Source organism: Rhincodon typus, chromosome 9 (genome assembly GCF_021869965.1).
Source record: "Rhincodon typus isolate 14 chromosome 9, sRhiTyp1.1, whole genome shotgun sequence".
NCBI lineage: Eukaryota > Metazoa > Chordata > Chondrichthyes > Orectolobiformes > Rhincodontidae > Rhincodon > Rhincodon typus.
In genome coordinates, this window is record NC_063340.1 from 26,481,702 (window position 1) to 26,499,272 (window position 17,571).

The following is a 17,571-nucleotide window of genomic DNA, read 5'->3' on the forward strand; positions in this document are numbered from 1 at the left end:
CTTTTCTGATGAGGGGTCTAGGCCCGAAACGTCAGCCTCTCTGCTCCTATGATGCTGCTTGGCCTGCTGTGTTCATCCAGCCCTGCACCTTGTTGTCTCGGATTCTCCAGCATCTGCAGTTCCTACTATCTCTGATATAGAGAATCATAGCTGGGTCAGAGTCAATATGGCTTTGTGAAAGGGGAATTTTGCTTGACAAATTTATTAGAGATCTTTGAGGATGTAATGAACACGTGCATAAATATTGTACATTTAGGTTTCCAAAGACCACCTTTTTAAGGTGTCAGATGTGAGATTATTACACAAGACAAAGGCACATGGTGCTGGGAATGATATATGACTGGTTAGCTAACAAGAAGCAATCCGGATACATGGGTCATTTTAAGATTGGCAAACTGCGACTAATGAAATGCTGTAGGGATCTGTGCTGGGATCTAAACTGTTTATGATCTGCAGTATTGACTTGGATGACGGAATCAATTTTATCATGTTAGGATGGGTAGGAAACAATTCTTTTGTAATTCAGAACTTCAACATTGCTGTAAAGAGAGACCTATGTTGCAGAAACCTTCTTTTGTCTTGTACTCTTTGGGGCAAATGCAAGAGTATCCCCCCATCCTCTAAATCTGTCAGCATTACCTGTCTCTTTGATAAATCAACTCTTGACCCCATTGTCCCTGCTGACTACTAACCCCATCTTCAACCTCTCTTTCTTCTCCACAATGCCTCTTGTATGTCATTTCAAGCTGGGACAACAGAAATCTATTCAGTCAGGCTCTTAGCCGATTATGTCAAGGTCATTTTGTCTTGTCTTATGATATTATGTTGTGCTAATGGATATCATTAACACACACCAATTAAAATTGCCTAATTTAAAAATAATAATGATGTGATGGTAATTAATCATTTCATACAGTAATTTAACTAAATAAACCTTTGATTTCGAAGATTTCCTCTGCCACATTCAATGAATTAATGGCTGACCTGTGAGCAAATTGTGTACACAACTGTGTCCCATATTGCTTAATACCTGCTGCCTTTTCCCAAATTATAATTGTGATTTAGTCAATAAATCTGTGTAGGAAATGTCTAAAGCCATTGCTATAAAACCACCATTCTTTTTTAATTCACCTACATTTTTGTCCCAAACACACTTTTTTTGTTGCAGCCATGTTTTTCAGCTTATCAAAAATAATCTGTTTAACTTCTATTTACTTGTTCCCATGATTCTGTGATTTAGAGGTAATAACTTTGTATTAGCTCATCATTAGGAGGGTGAAAAAGACGCCTTGTTATATAAATTTCTGAAGAAGGGTCCAGGCCCAAAACGTCAGCTTTCTTGCTCCTCTGATGCTGCTTGGCCTGCTGTGTTCATCCAGCTCTATGCCTTGTTATCTCTTGTTATACAAATGTTTGTCTTGTTTACTCGTTTATGACTTTTAAGAGAAAAGCCATTGAAATGGAAAATTTGTATTGAAGTGTTCATTCTTCTTCAAATTGTGACATGACTTCACCTCTCCCTTCGCCAGGTTCATAGTCTTTGCCATTCTTCAGCTCTTTAATTTCACCTGGCAGCACTAATATTATTATTGTTCTCGACCACCAACTACCCCCCAACCCCGCCCCAAGTTTTCCATCGCCCTTGGTTATAGATTTGACCACAGTGCTCCATTGTCTTCGTCACTTTGTCATCCTGTCACCTTCCTTTCAAATTACTTCTGGAGACATTTCTTCTTGATTTTACTTTCTCTTTCCTTCAGTCCCCTCATTTTCTTCTTCCAGCTCAGGTGTAAGGAGCTCAGAGGCACCACTATACACATGAAATGTACTACAGTAAGACTTAGAGCATATAGAACACAGGACAGTACTGTACAGGAACAGGCGATTTGGCCTACCATGGCTGTGTTGATCATGATGCCATGTTAAACTAATCCTACTTGATAGACACCATTTAAGTTGCCAGTGTAGTGTTCATAAGATGCATGTGCTTTTTTTTATAAAAAGTATAAACTTATTTGTCTGTGTTTTTGTTTTCTTAACCTAGGGAATCGTGGTTAGTTCTGAAAAGTGAGCATGGACGACGGGAAGCCTGTGTGGGCTCCACATCCCCTGGATGGGTTCCAGCTGGGTTCCATTATTGACATTGGTGTTGACTCACTAACAATTGAACCTTTGAATCAAAGAAACAAGGTGAGCATGATACTGAAATGTCATTTATATTGGCTATCCTTGAGCTATTCTTTTTTTCTGAAAGGAAATTCTCCATTTTATTTGAATACTTTCAGTGAATTGTTAACATGCCATTGACTATAATTCAAACCAAAGTGCTATTCATTGGCTGTGAAACGTTTAGGGACATCCTGAGAACATGAGAAGAAATATGTCAAGTTCACGCTGATTTGTGTCTGTGGAGGATTATTGCATGTGCTATGTGCAGGACAGTGAGTGACATTGACTAGTGAGTTACAAGGTCAACCCACATAGTAGTGCTACCAGTCTAGATGTAATTTTCCTGTCACGTGCTGGAAGTAACTGTTAGTATCATTCCTTGGGGCCATTTTATCAGTGGCTTTAAATCTGGACATTGATTTTCTGTTGAGGGATTTAGTTCCTTCCCATTCACTCTGCCAAGGACCCATACAACTTACATCTCAATCAAAACTCGTATCAAATTCACGTACTTCCAAGAAAACAACCTAGTCTGTGCAATTTTTCCTTGGAGCTGAAACTCTCCATTTGTGAGCAACGTCCTTTGTAAATTTCCTCTGCATGCTACAAATTGTGATCTCTCACTTTCTTTAATATGATGACCAGAAATCTAGCCATAACCTACAGAGCGATGATATAATTCCAATGTCACCTTCCTGCTTTCCATTCCTTGACTAGGTTTGAGTTATAGGGAGAGGCTGAATCGGCTGAAGCTTATGCCCTGGAGTGTTGGAGGCTGAGGGACAACTTATAGAAGTTTGTAAAATCACAGGGGACACATAGGGTGAATAGCCAAGGTCTTTTTCCTAGGATGGGGTAAGTCCATAACTAGAGGGCCTAGGTTTAAGGTGAGAATGGAAAGATTTGAAAAGGACCGGAAGGGTAACTGCCTCATGCAGAGGGCAGTCACGTGTGGAATAAGCTGCCACAAGAAACGGTGGGGGGAGTACAATTACAAGATTTTAAAAGGCACCTGGATGGGTATATGAATAGGAAAGGTTTTGAGGGATATGGGCCAAATGCTGGCAAATGGGACTAGGTTATATTGGGGTGTCTGGTCAGCATGGACGAGTTGGACCAGAGGGTTTGATTCCGTGCTGTAGGATTCTGACTCTACAATAAATACAAGTATCCTTTGACACCTTGACCATCAATGATCAGTGGATGTGTGTGTGGGAAATTTGTCTCTCTCAACCTTGATTGAGTTGTTTTTTTTTTTGAGAAAGTAATCAAAAAGACTGAGGGCAGAGCAGTAGACATGGTCAATATGGACTTTAGTAAAGTCTTTGATAACGTTCTGCATGGTAGATTGATTTAGTAAAGTTAGATCATATGGATTCAGGGAGAGCTTATCAATTGAATACAAGATTGGCTTGACAGTAGGAGACCGAGCGTGGTGGAGAGTTACTTTTCAGACTGGAGGCCTGTGACCAGTGGTGACTTGCAGGGATCGGTACTGGGTCCACTTTTGTCATTTATATAAACTATTTTGATGAGAATTTAGTAGGAATGGTTAGTAAGTTTGCAGATGACACTAAAAGTGGTATAGTCAGTAGTGAAGGAAGTTATCTAAGATTACAAAGGACCTTGATCATTTAGGCCAACGGGCTGAGGAGTGACAGACGGCGTTTAATTTGGATGTATGCAAGGTATTGCATTTCGGTAAAACAAACAAGGCAGGACCTATGCAGTTAATGGTAGGGCACTAGGTAGTGTCTATGACAGTGTCGATAAGAATGACCCCCCTCAGTCCTTGTGGCGACAAAGTCGTGCCTTCACATTGCGAATACACTTCACCATATTGCATGATGCTTTCACTGTGTTAAATGGGATAGATATTGAACAGACCTAGCTAGTCAAGACTGGGAATCCATTAGGCATTGTGGACCAGCACCACCAGCAGAATGATACTTTAACACAATCTGTGACTTCATGGCCTGGCATATCCCCCACTCAATCATTACTATCAAGCCAGGGGATCAACCCTGGTTCAATGAAGAGTGTACCAGGAGCAACACCAAGTGTACCTAGTAGCAGGTCGTCAATCTAGTGAAGCTATGAATAGGGCTAATTATGTGCCAAACAGCTTAAGCAGCTAGTGATAAGGGGAACTAAGTAATTCTGCAACTATCAGATTAGATCCAAGCTTTGTACCCTGCCACATCCAGTTGTCAATGGTGATAAACACATAAACAACAAGATAGAGAAGGAAAGCTCCACAAACCTCCCCATCCTCAATAATGGGGAACCCAACACCATCAGTGCAAGCCGATGCGCCAGTCTTCAACCAGAAGTGTTGAGTCCGTTTCTGCCTCCCCCAGAGGTATGTGTTTATCACCATTCACAACTGGATGTGGCAGGGTACAAAGCTTGGATCTAATCTGATAGTTGCAGAATTACTTAGTTCCCCTTATCACTAGCTGCTTAAGCTTTTTGGCACATAATTAGCCCTATTTTCTGAAGAAGGGTCTAGACCCGAAATGTCAGCTTTCCTGCTCCTTTGCTGCTTGGCCTCTGTTCATCCAGCTCTACACCTTGTTATCTCACGAAAAAGCTGGTTGTGGTTTTAGAGGTCAGTCATCTCAGCCCCAGGGCATTTCTGCAGGAGTTCCTCAGTAGTGTCCGAGGCCCAACCATTTTCAGATGATTCATTTTCTCTCCATTATGATGTCAGATGTTCATTGATAGTTGTACAATGTTCACCATTTGCCACAACCCAGGGACTGAAGCAATCCACATTCAACTATACCAAGACCTGGACAATATCTACTCTATACCAAATGGATTGCAGCAGTTTGAGGGCAGTCACCACCATCTTCTGAGTGGGAATTAGGGATGGGAAATAAATGCTGGCTTAACCAACTATGCTCAAATCCTATGAATAATTTTTTAAAAAGTTGCCTTTTCTCCTTTTTATTTTGAGAAGACACATGCGCAGTATTCACTAAGAGCCCTGTCCATTCATTCTGCTATTGCACACTGTTTCCCTTTGTTTCCAATTGGCCATATTGTTTGCTTATTTTCTTGTTGTTTGTGTCTGAGTTTTCCATGATTTTTCTTCACGTGCCAATTTTTTTGTGCTTTGACTTTGCTTTCCGAATGCCTTTATTTCCCTTTTTTAAATTTCACCCTGCTTTTTTATACACCTGTTAGCTTCCTGCACTGTTGAAATCTATCTGACATTAGCTTCCCTTTTTTTTGCTTTAGTCTACTATTTATTCTCTTTTGATGTTCAGCTAACCCTGGATTTCTTTTTCCTTTGGGGAAACACGTTTGTTCTAAACTTCCTTTGTCATCCCTGAAAACCCCTTACCATTCTGACTATTTTACCTCAAAGTAGTTGTTTCCTTTTACTTCTGTGAAATCGCACCTTGGTTTAATAACATTAGGTGTTCCTTGATTTCATATTTCTAGTCTCGCTTTGTCCTCCTCCATAATCCAGTTAGATTTAATATAGTTATGATTGCTGTTTAAAAAGTTCTTCCATGGATATTCTTGCGCGAATGTAAAACTGAGCCTAGAACTGCTGTTTCTTTTTACTGGGTGTGTTAAGTACTTACTGCAAAGGTTTCCATGATATCCCTTGAATTCAGTGCCTTCTACACCTTTTATATTGATATTATCATTTTCAGTATTAGAACAGATGAATATCTTCTAACAGTTGTATGCCTGTTGTTGTAATATTTGTACATAATGAGCTGTAATCAATGTCAGTTGGATTCTTCAACATCATGCTATCAACACCCAGTTTCTTATTTTGTGGGGCATGACAAAACCGTTGCCACATCAAGACAACTCATCCCTCTCTTTAGCCATAATTTGCTTTTTTTAACCGGTATTTGAAAACATTTTTTAAATCTTCCAATCCAGCCAATATCCTTTCTGCAAAACCCTGTAATCTGGAAAGTTGATGGCAAAACTTTTCCCAAGACTGTATATTGACATTCTGACATTAAAAGACTGACAATGGTTCCATATTCCATGCTGGGATCTGAGCACTAGATTTAGGCTGACCATCGGGGAATGCTGGAGGTACAATCATTCTGATGCTGTTTGATAAATACTTGGTAAATGCGATATAATGTGTTTATCTACTTTGGTCACAAAAACAAGAAGGCAGATTGTTATCTGAATGGTGGCGGTTTAGGAAGAGGTGAGGTGCAGTGAGACTTGGTGTCTTGGTGGGACAGCCAATGAATGTTTACATGCAGGTGTAGTAGAGGTGAGGAAAGCTAATGGCATGCTGCCCTTCATAGTGAGGGGATTTGAGTATCTGAGTAAGGATGCTGCAGTTATACAGGGCCTTGGTGATGCCACATCTTGAATATTGTGTGCAGTTTTGGTCTCCTAGTTTGAGACAGGAAGTTCTTGCTGTTGAAGTATTTGAGTGAAGGTTCATCAGACTGATTCCTGGTATGGCAGGACTGACATACGAGGAAAGACCGGATCAACTGGGCTTGTACTCACTGGAATTTAAAAGAATAAGGGGGAATCTCATAGAAACGTATGAAATCCTGATGGGACTAGACAGACTAGATGCAGGAAGAATGTTCCTGAAGTCAGGGAAGCCCAGAACAAGGATTATACCATTCAGGACTAAGATAACGAAGGAGTTGTGAACCTGTGGCATTCTCTCTCACAGGAAGCTGATGTGGTCCAGTTCATTGGATATATTGAAGAGGGAGCTGGATGTAGATCTTGTGGCTAAAGGGATCAAGGGGTATGGGGAGAGGGCAGGAATGGGATACAGTACTAAGATTGCATGATCATACTGAAATGTGCAGGCCCAAAGGGCTTACTCCTGCACTGGTATTTTTATAAACATTAAAGCCTCCATAGCACTGTTCCCCAAATGGATTAACCATTTATCTTTAACATCATAAACTCTTTGTCTGGCCGTTCACTTAATTGCGATTTGAGGTGGCCATTTTTCTACACAGCAACAGTAATTCCCTGGCTAAAAGCATTTTTGTGATGCTCTCTGGGTGTGAAAGTTACTATAAGAAATGAGGCTTTTAGTTGGCAAATCTATACTGAATTAATGACTGCCACAAAAGCTTGTTTTATCTATTATGTCTGTGCTTGTGCTAAATAAGACAAAAAATTAAGGAAACTTATTTGGTGGACATGTAGAAGGACGATTTCAGTAATGAATTCTATTCCTTTTGGGGTTTTGTTCCAGTGCAGGTGCAGGCAACATGAGGACAAATTAGCATATTGTTGTTTAGCATGTGGTTAAAGAGTATGTGTTTATCAATGAGAATCAAATTGAAATTAATTCTCGGAGGAAAAGGTTTCATTATTTAAAATAGATCTCCATGAAGTGTACATCATGTGAAACTTAACACTGTTTATTTACCTTGATAGAATGGGGAGAAAATCTGCTTGGCTCTAGGTTTATATCTGTTGAAAATGACTGTATTAGGGGCTAGAGATAGTAGGAACTGCAGATGCTGGAAAATCTGAGATAACAAGGTGTAGAGCTGGATGAACACAGCAGGCCAAGCAGCATCAGAGGAGCAGGAAGGCTGACGTTTTGGGTCTAGACCCTTCATCAGAAATGGGGGAGGGGAAGACGGTTCTGAAATAAATAGGGAGAGAGGGGGAGGCAGATAGAAGATGGATAGAGGAGAAGATAGGTGGAGAGGAGACAGACAGGCCAAAGAGGCGGGGATGGAGCCAGTAAAGGTGAGTGTAGGGAGGGGATAGGTCAGTCCAGGGAGGACTGACAGATCAAGGGGGCGGGATGAGGTTATTAGGTAGTAGATGGGGGTGGGGCTTGAGGTGGGACGAAGAACCAGTTAGGGAGGCGAGGACAAACTGGACTAGTTTTGGGTTGCGGTAGGGGGAGGGGAGATTTTGAAGCTTGTGAAATCCACATTGATACCATTGGGCTGCAGGGTTCCCAAGCGGAATATGAGTTGCTGTTCCTGCAACCTTCGGGTGGCATGGTTGTGGCACTGCAGGAGGCCCAGGATGGACATGTCGTCTGAGGAATGGGAGAGGGAGTTGAAATGGTTCGCGACTGGGAGGTGCAGTTGTTTGTTGCGAACCGAGCGTAGGTGTTCCGCAAAGCGGTCCCCAAGCCTCCGCTTGGTTTCCCCGATGTAGAGGATGCCACAACGGGTACAGCGGATGCAGTATACTTTCACAAGCTTCAAAATCTCCCCTCCCCCTACCGCATCCCAAAACCAGCCCAGCTCGTCCCCGCCTCCCTAACCTGTTCTTCCTCCCACCTCAAGCCCCACCCCCATCTCCTACCTACTAACCTCATCCCACCCCCTTGACCTGTCCATCCTCCCTGGACTAACCTATCTCCTCCCTACCTCCCCACCTACTGGCTCCATCCCTGCATCTTTTGACCTGTCTGTTTCCTCTCCACCTTTCTTCTCTATCCATCTTCTATCCGCCTCCCCCTCTCTCCCTATTTATTTCAGAACCCCCTTCCCCTCCCCGATTTCTGAAGAAGGGTCTCGGCCTGAAACGTCAGCCTTTCTGCTCCTATGCTGTTGCTTGGCCTGCTGTGTTCATTCAGCTCTACACCTTGTTATCTTGTATTAGGGGCTAGGTCAGTTCTACACTGCTTTCTTGATTCAGAGATTTGATGCCTTCCTCCAGCAGATTTAATCAGTTCTATAAATTTTCAATGTAGGCACTTTACTGACTGCTGGAGACAGCTTCTAACTTTGGTTTTCAGCGTATTGTTTTAAATTGCCAGGTCTGCTGGAAAACATTTGAGAAACTGAAAGCTTAATGTCAACTTCACCTATTTGACTTGTATTCCATGCCATAAAACATTTTACAAATTGTTTACTGCCCATGGAGAACCTGGATAATTCACAAGTGACTTCACTGCACTAAAATATCTCCCACACACTGGGGATTTCACATAATGCTGAGCATAACACTTGTTTTTCTTTTCTATAAAGCTGCCCACTGTTGTTTATAATGTTGATAACACACAACATTTTGAGTAAATAATTTTGTAAATTTCTGTGACATAGCAATTCAGACATCCCCCCCAACATCTTTCTCTTTGTGGATTGATGCTACTATTTCCATAAGCCAAAGACTGTTTAATAGGATAAAACTCTTTGCTATTGCTAGTTAGTTCTAGCATTTTCTCTTTTCATTTGAGATTTTATTTCAGATTTTGCTGTGTCTGTTGGACATTGGTGGAAAAACCTGGATATTGAAAACTAATGCAAAATTGTATTGAATTGTTCAGTGGCAGGTACATTACATGCTCTGACAATGCTGTGTTATCTCAGATCTCTGTGTAGAGGTTAAACATTGTTTCAATATATTTACATAAAATAATATTGAAGCATAAAAGCACAAAGTATTACATAAAAGAGCAATATCCAAGTGCATCTAATATATTTATTATTAGTTTGACTGTTTTTAAAACCATGTAAAGAGTGAGCTCTAGAGATAGTAGGAACTGCAGATGCTGGAGAATCCAAGACAACAAGGTGCAGAGCTGGATGAACACAGCAGGCCAAGCAGCATCATAGGAGCAGAAAGGCTGACGTTTTGGGCCTGGACCCTTCATCAGAAATGGGGGAGGGGAAGGGGGTTCTGAAATAAATAGGGAGAGAGTGGGAGGCGGATAGAAGAAGGATAGAGGAGAGGATAGGTGGAGAGGAAACAGACAGGTCGGAGAGGCGGGGATGGAGCCAGTAAAGGTGAGTGTAGGTGGGGAGTTAGGGAGGGGATAGGTCGGTCCAGGGAGGATGGACAGGTCAAGGGGGTGGGATGAGGTTAGTAGGTAGGAGATGGGGGTGGGGCTTGAGGTGGGAGGAGGGGATAGGTGGGAGGAAGAACAGGTTAGGGAGGCGGGGACGAGCTGGACTGGTTTTGGGATGCGGTAGGGGGAGGGGAGATTTTGAAGCTTGTGAAATCCACGTTGATACCATTGGGCTGCAGGGTTCCCAAGCAGAATGAGTTGCTGTTCCTGCAACCTTCGGGTGGCATCGTTGTGGCACTGCTCTAGCTGTTTGCAGCTCAATATAGAACATTCTTGGTAACAATCTGATTTCTTCCTATTCCACCAACTGAATATGAGTGGAAAATCTTGAGCATGTCTCTGGGGTGTGTTCTTTTGATGTGAAGGTACTCTTTTTGAAGATTATTCTTAAACTATGAAAAAGTCACAATAAACATTGAGCTAATGAAACATGAATGATTGTGTTGTTTTGGTGTTCACACCTCTACAGTTAAACTTTCAACCTGTTATAAGACAAGATTACATCATGAGACAATTATTAGCAAGAGATATACACATGGAGCAGCAATGGATGCAAACAAAGTACTATGGCTTATGCAATCAAGCCTGAATGAAACCAGAAACCCATTTGGCACATCTATTTTCCACTCTGTACAATAACGAAATCTAGCTTTATGCAGCTGGCTGTTGACCATTTGTAATTTTAATCAAATGAGTTTCCCAGTGATACCATTTCTTATTTGGATTTGCCATAATTATCTGAACATCACAAAATATTGGTAGAAGCTTTCATTTCCAGGAACAATATTTTTCTTCTTTGACGCAGTGCAGTATCCTGTTTAGGCTAATTTGATGGAATTTCCTAATCCTTGTGGTGCCATCAGGTGCATCACTGTGATGTGAAAGGTTTATAGTGAAAGGTTTGTTTGTTGACAAACTACCAACACTAAAATGGCAGTGAGTAGCATCAAAATCCAGTCCAATAAATATTTGGTTACAGCACCTTGAATGCTGCTGTTTCCAAATTTAGTTTAAGTAATGCTGAATTTGACCATCTACCCATGCTGTAAACTGTTGCAATCTATTTTGAAATGGCCTTGCTGGAATTCACACATCAAAACAAAACAAAACAAAACACATGCAATAAGAAATTACTTGATCCTCAACTGTTGAACGAATTGCAATCAAAATAAAGTACACTGTCTTCAGTGTTAGTCACTCAGATTTTAAGAACAGTTTAATCTTTATTAGGTAGCACATGGTTATTTTTCTTCTGAACATTGTTACCTTCGTATCGTTTTCTTGTGAGGGCAAACTAAATTGCTCCCAAATGTACATTCCTTTTCCTATCTCCCATCTAGCCTTGGGAAATGTTGTTTGCTGTCTTAAAGAAAACAGCATTTTCGTGCCTGAAGATACTTTGTAAAAGGCTGTACGGATTGCAAAAAAAAAATCAAGGCCTGTGGTAGCACTAGTTAAGTGGGACATTTGCGTTTAACTTGTTTCATCATCTCCAATGTCCTTGTGTAGAAATCAGCAGGAATTGAAGTAGCTTGTATGGGGTTTTAAAAAAAAGCAAAACTAGATTTAAAAAAACACCTAACTTTGGTATCTTGAAATGAACTTTGTAACAACATGTTGTTTTTATTCTCCTTCTCTCACAAACAAAGAATCTCGTCTCTTGTCCATCACAGCCAAATGAACTAATCTTGCATGAGAAACCGTATTTGCATTTTAATCTGGCTGTTCTGTTGAATTATATTACTCGTTTGCCAGGAGACACTCCATCTCCAATCGTTGCATTTTTACAACCTGAATTTGAGCACATGAATGATTCTTGCCTGAATGTACCATGAAACACCTATTCGAAATTGTGTACAAAGTAATTTTCACACCTTGTGACAACTTCTTTATCAGTCATAAGTGAAGCAAGAATCTCAAATTGTATAGTACACTTGATATCTTCAGGATGTCCCCATAACTTCATTGGGATTTTGCAGGATCCAGCACTGAGTTTGTTGCTGTTTGTGGTATAATTAAATAGTTTAGTCTTCAGTGTGAGGTACATAGAGAAGAAATTTCCAGATAATCGGAAAATTATGGTTGATCATAGAGAAGATAGCTGCAATCTTCATGAAAATGGCAATAGATTGGCAATGAGCAGAAAAGTGGCAAATGACATTTAGTTTGGTGAAGTGTGAGGTAATTTACTTTGGAGAGGATGGATTGGAGACAAGAATACACATTAAAGGGTAAGATTCTGACTTGGAGGTGTAATGGAACAGAATGACCTTGGGTGTTTGTCTGCAGATCTCTGAAAGTCACGGGATAAGTTCATAAAATGGCCACAAAGGCAATGTGGGGTATTTTTCACTTCAACCCAAAATTTAGGAAATGAGGACAGGGGTTATGCTAGAACTAGTAAAACAGGTATAACTGGATTAAGATCGTTATGTTCTGATTGGGGGTGATTGTGGTGGCAGTCCACTGTGAAAATTCATGTTGCTGGCCAATATGCCAGCTTGCTGGCACTGGTATGCCTGGTCATTTTCCTGCAGGTAGAATGGGGACAGCAAAGCTGCCTGACCACAAGTGGCGTGTAACCAACTGCACTAGTCAACTTAGATGTATTGTCAGAATTGCCTCTGGACCGCATGAGGCAAAAGGGATGAGGTCAGTTGCCTGAAGGACTACTGGTTAGGTGGGTCAGATCCAGGCTAGTTTTGAGCTGTTGCTGCCGGTTACTCTGCAGAGGAATTCACCTCTAAGTGGTGATCTAGCTGATGAAACATTTTAATACTTAAATGTAAAAAGTTGGAGATGTTGCCTCAAAATGGTGCGTTCCCTCTTACCTCTCTATAAGCTGCTGTTCCTTTAGTGCTCTTGGGACTCCCACTGGCCCTCCAACTTCAGGAGATCATCCATCATTGCTAATTTAACAACCAGCCCACCCTCTGACCATTATGGATGGCCAATTTGGGGAAAATCATTTGGAGACTGTTCTCCCAAACAGTGCAGTATTGTGACCCTTCATTTGACTCTGACACTGAAGTCCTGACCGAAAGGGTAAACTTCTGCTGTACATGTGTGCAATGTAATCCAAGTAGTGTCTTTCAAAATCAGATTTTCTGTCCTATCCCACTAGTTTAGCCATTCAGCTAACAAAGTGCAGTTTGATGCCCTGGTCAAACTATCCTGTTTTGTAGGAGATAATTGTGCAATCATTAGTGCCACCTTGGGCATAATGTGTTTCAGTTGTTTCCTTTGTTCTGAATGAGCTGCAGTAGACATCCTGTCCATTGTTCCTTTGTCTGGGATGTTCATACAAATGGAAAGTGTGACATTTCAGAATGGTGATGGGTTGGATTTGTCCTTGTAATTGGCTGGATATTTCTAGATGCGAAATGTGCCCGTTATGTGTTCAATAGCAGCCCATCTTTGAACTTTATTTTAAACAGTCACATAAAGATGAGAAAATAGAGTGCAGGAAGTGATGGTGATAGACTAATTAAATTGGACTGAAGGGTGTTGAGAGAAATTCTGTCTGGAAAACTAAGGTTTGGGCAGTGGAAACCAGGCAAGAGAAAACGGAAAAGGTATAAAACTGAAGTGTGGAATAAACAAGGGAACCTTGGCGTACAAGTTCTCAGATCCCTAAAGGTAGCAGGAAAGGTGAGGTGTTTAACAGTACATGTGGGATAAATCTCTGCATAGAGTATAAAAGGAGGGAGTTATGTTGAAATTGTGGAATAACCAGTGTTTTTAACAGAATTGTGCAACCATCCTGGCTAAAAATGCTGGATGTATGTAAAAGATGACGGGCCCAGACAACATGCTGGTCTGAGTGCTGAAGATGTGTTCTAGAACCAGCCATGCCTCTACTCAAGCTGCGCCTGTACAGCTGCAACACTGACCTCGTACCTGAAAAAGTGGAAATTGTCCAGATACATTCTGTTCAGAAAAAGCAGGATAAATCCAATCCAATCAGTTGCCATCACATCAGTGTAATCACCAGCTCACAGTGTAATGAAGTGGTGCTTACCTGTGAATAGTCTGTTTACCAGCACTGAGTTGTGTTCCACCAGGACCACTTAGCTCTAAACCTAATTTGAGCCTTGCTCCATATGTCGGCAGAAGAGGTGAGGGAGAGATGGTTTTGCTTGACTTCCAGGCAACAGTTGACTGATTTGAAGACTCCTGAGTAAACCTTAACCCAGTGGGTATCAGGGAAGAAGACCTCCATTTATTGGAGTCATACCTAGCACAAAGGAAATTGGTCTACAACAGCCAATCATCACAGCCCCAGGACATTGTTGCAGGAGTTGTTCAGGTAGTGTTCTTGCCCAGACCATCTTCAGCTGTTTCACCATTGACCACCTGTCCACAATAAGGTTAAATGTGGGAATGTTTGCATTCGGATAATAAAGCAGTGGTGCCTGCATGTACCAAGTCTTGGACAACATCTGGCTTGGGCGATGAGCACAAAGTAACATTTGTGACAAACAAGAGCCAGACAAAAGCTGCCTTGAACAAGAGATACTCTAATTCTCTTTTTTACATCTAATTACAACATTATTGTCTAATCCCCTACTGTAAACATCCTGAGGGTCACCATTTTTAAAAACCTAACTGGACCAGCCATCTTAACTCTGTGGCTACACAAGCAGGCCAGAGGTTGGGTATTCTTGCCTTTCTGGCACGTAGACCCTTTCTGCTTTTATACTGAAGTCTTGGCCAATAAAGGAAAGGATCCCACATGCTTTTCAAAACGCACAAGGCAAGACTGTGATGGAATACTATGTACTTGCATGGATGAGCACAACCCCAAAAATATGCAGGAAGCTCAACAGTACCCAAGACTAGACAGTTTACTCAATTAGCACTTGTTCATCACCTTAACAATTCACTCCCTATGCTACTGGGACAAAGTAACATCAATGTGTACAGTCTACAAGATACATTGCTTCAGCAGCACCTCCTAAGTCCATGACCTCTACTACTTAGGCATTTGCTGCGCTTTTCCTTCTAAAATTTTCTCCATTGGCAAATTCTCATTCAAGTCCCTCTCCATCCTTCCTTGGAAATACAATAGCAAACCTTTTATATTTTCATTTATTCACTCATGGGATGTAGGCCTGTTGGCCAGTATTTATTGTCTTGAGAAGGTGTTGGTGATCTGCTGTAGTCCACATGTTGAGAGTTGGCCCACAATGTCCTAAGGGAGGACATTCCAGTATTTTGACTTAGTGACAGTGAAGGAATGGCGATACATTTCCAAGTCAGGATGATGAATAGCTTGGAAGGGTACTTGCAGGTGGCTCTGTTCCTATGTGTCTGCTGCCCTTGTTCTTTCAGATGAAAGCAGTCATGGGTTTGGAAGGTGCTGTCTTGGGTAAGTTTCTGTAGTGCATCTTGTGGTCAGTAGTAGCAGTGTGGACTGAGCGTCAGAGGTGGAGGGACTGCATATTTGTGAATGTGGTACTAATTAAGCAGGCTGCTTTGTCCTGGATGGTGTCAAACTTCTTGTGTTTTTGGAGCTGCACTCCACTAGGCAAGTGGAGAGTATTCCATTACATTCCTGACGTGTGCCTTGTAGATGGTGTACATGCTCTGGACAGTCAGAATGGTGAGTTACCCATTTGCAATATTCTTGACCTGTGACCTGCTCTTAGAATCGTAGAATCCCTACAGTGTGTGAGCAGACTTCAGCCCATTGAGTCCATACCACCCTTCCGGAGAGCATCCCACCCGGATTCTTCTCCCCACCCCCCAAATCCCTCTAACCCCATATGCCCCATGGCTAATCCAACTACCCTGCATATCTTTGGACTGTGGGAAGAAACTGGAATACCCAGAGGAAACCCCACGCAGACACTGGGAGAATGTGCAAACTCCACACAGATGATCACTTGAGGGTGGAATCGAACCCAGACCACCTCGCTCTGTGAGGCAGCAGTGCTAACTACTGAACCACCGTTCTGACTGTTGTAGCCATTTTATTATGTTGGCAAATCCAATTTCTGGTCAGTGACAGCCCTAGAGTGTTGATTAATGGGGGAATTCAATGATGGTAACACCATTTGAATGTCAAGGAGTTGCAGTTGGATTGACTTTATTAGTGATGGTCATAGACTGGCATTTGTGTGGCATGAATGTTACTTACCAGATATTGCATTTGAACATGGACAACTTCGGTATGAGGAGTCATGAATAGTGCTGAACATTGTGCAACCAATAACGAACATTCCCACTTTTGACTTTCTGATGGAGGAAAGGTCATTGAAGCAGCTGAAGTTGGTTCAGCCTAGGGCACCACCCTGAGGAACTTCTGCAGAGATGTCCTGGAGCTGAAATAACTAATCTCCAACAACCACAAGCATCTTCCTTTTCTGTCAGGTATGACTCCAACGAGCAGAGAGTTTTACCCCTGTTCCCTTTGATTGCAGTTTTGCTGAGGCTTCTTGATGCCACACTCCCTCTCCCCCTCACCTCATTTCTGGAATTCAGCTGTTTTGTCCATGTTTAAACCAAGTCTATAATGAGGTCAGGAGCTGAGTGGCCCTACCAGAAGCCAAATTGGGCATCAGTGAGCAGATTGTTGCTGAGCAGTGCTGCTTAATAGCACTGTTGACACCTTTTTTTTTTATCGTTTTACTGATGGGTTGGTAACAGCCAGGTTGAAATTGTTCTGCTTTTTCTGTACAGGACATAGGTGAGCAATTTTCTACATTGTTTGGAGGATGACAGTGGTGTAGCTGTACTGGAAGAGCTTGACTAGGGGAGTGGCAAGTCTTGGAGCACAAGTCTTCAGTACTGTTGCTGCAATGCTGTCAGGATCCATACCCTGTGCAATACCTAGTGTCTCCAACTGTTTCTTGATATCACATGAAGGGAATCGAATTGGCTGAAAACTAGCCTATGTGATGATAGGGACCACTGGAGGAAGCCAAGATTGGTTATCCACTTGGCACTTTTGGCTGAAGATTGCTGTCAATGCTTCAACCCCATCTTTTCCACTGACCTACTGGGCTGTTCCATTGAAGATGGGGATAATTATGGAGTTGCCTCCTCCAGTGAGTTGTTTAATTGTCCACCACCATTCATGACTGGATGTGGCAGAGCTTAGACCTGATCTTGGTTGTGGGACTGCTTAGCTCTGTCTGTCATTTACTGTTTATGCTGTTTGGCAGCAAGTAGTCTGTTTAATACACGGGTTAGGGTTGTCCTATAATGCGTGTTCCGGCAATGCGAATTGGCTATAATTTGATTGACAAAAAAGGGGAACGCTATTTCTAAAATGCAAACTTGCGTTGGCTATAACGCTATCCAGCATTATTTAAAAATGCAGCTCATTTAAATATAAGAATGGACTCCAAGGCTAAATTGGTATAAGTAAAAAATGTATAGTTTAAAATAATGTGTTAAAATGTACATCCTTTGTGTGTAGTATTTTTGCTGAGATTCTTACATATTAAAAATGTGAATTTTTGAACATGTTCATGTAAATAATTTATACCAAAAGTTGTCTGTGTTACAACCTGCTCATTTCTGGCACTATTTTGAATATAATGTTACTCAGATTTACCATGCACTTTAATCCTACAATTAACTTCAATGCCAATGGGCTACTTAGG

At 41.7% G+C, this 17,571-nt stretch overlaps 1 protein-coding gene across 1 annotated transcript in view; it reads left to right on the forward strand.

Annotated features, from left to right (window-relative positions):
• myo6a (myosin VIa) overlaps positions 1-17,571 on the forward strand; it is a 224,349-nt gene that overhangs the window by 87,363 nt on the left and 119,415 nt on the right. The window contains exon 2 of the mRNA XM_048600957.1: positions 2,045-2,190. Coding sequence (XP_048456914.1) covers positions 2,074-2,190 — 117 coding nt within the window. The 5' untranslated portion in view covers positions 2,045-2,073. The remainder of the gene's footprint in view (positions 1-2,044; positions 2,191-17,571) is intronic.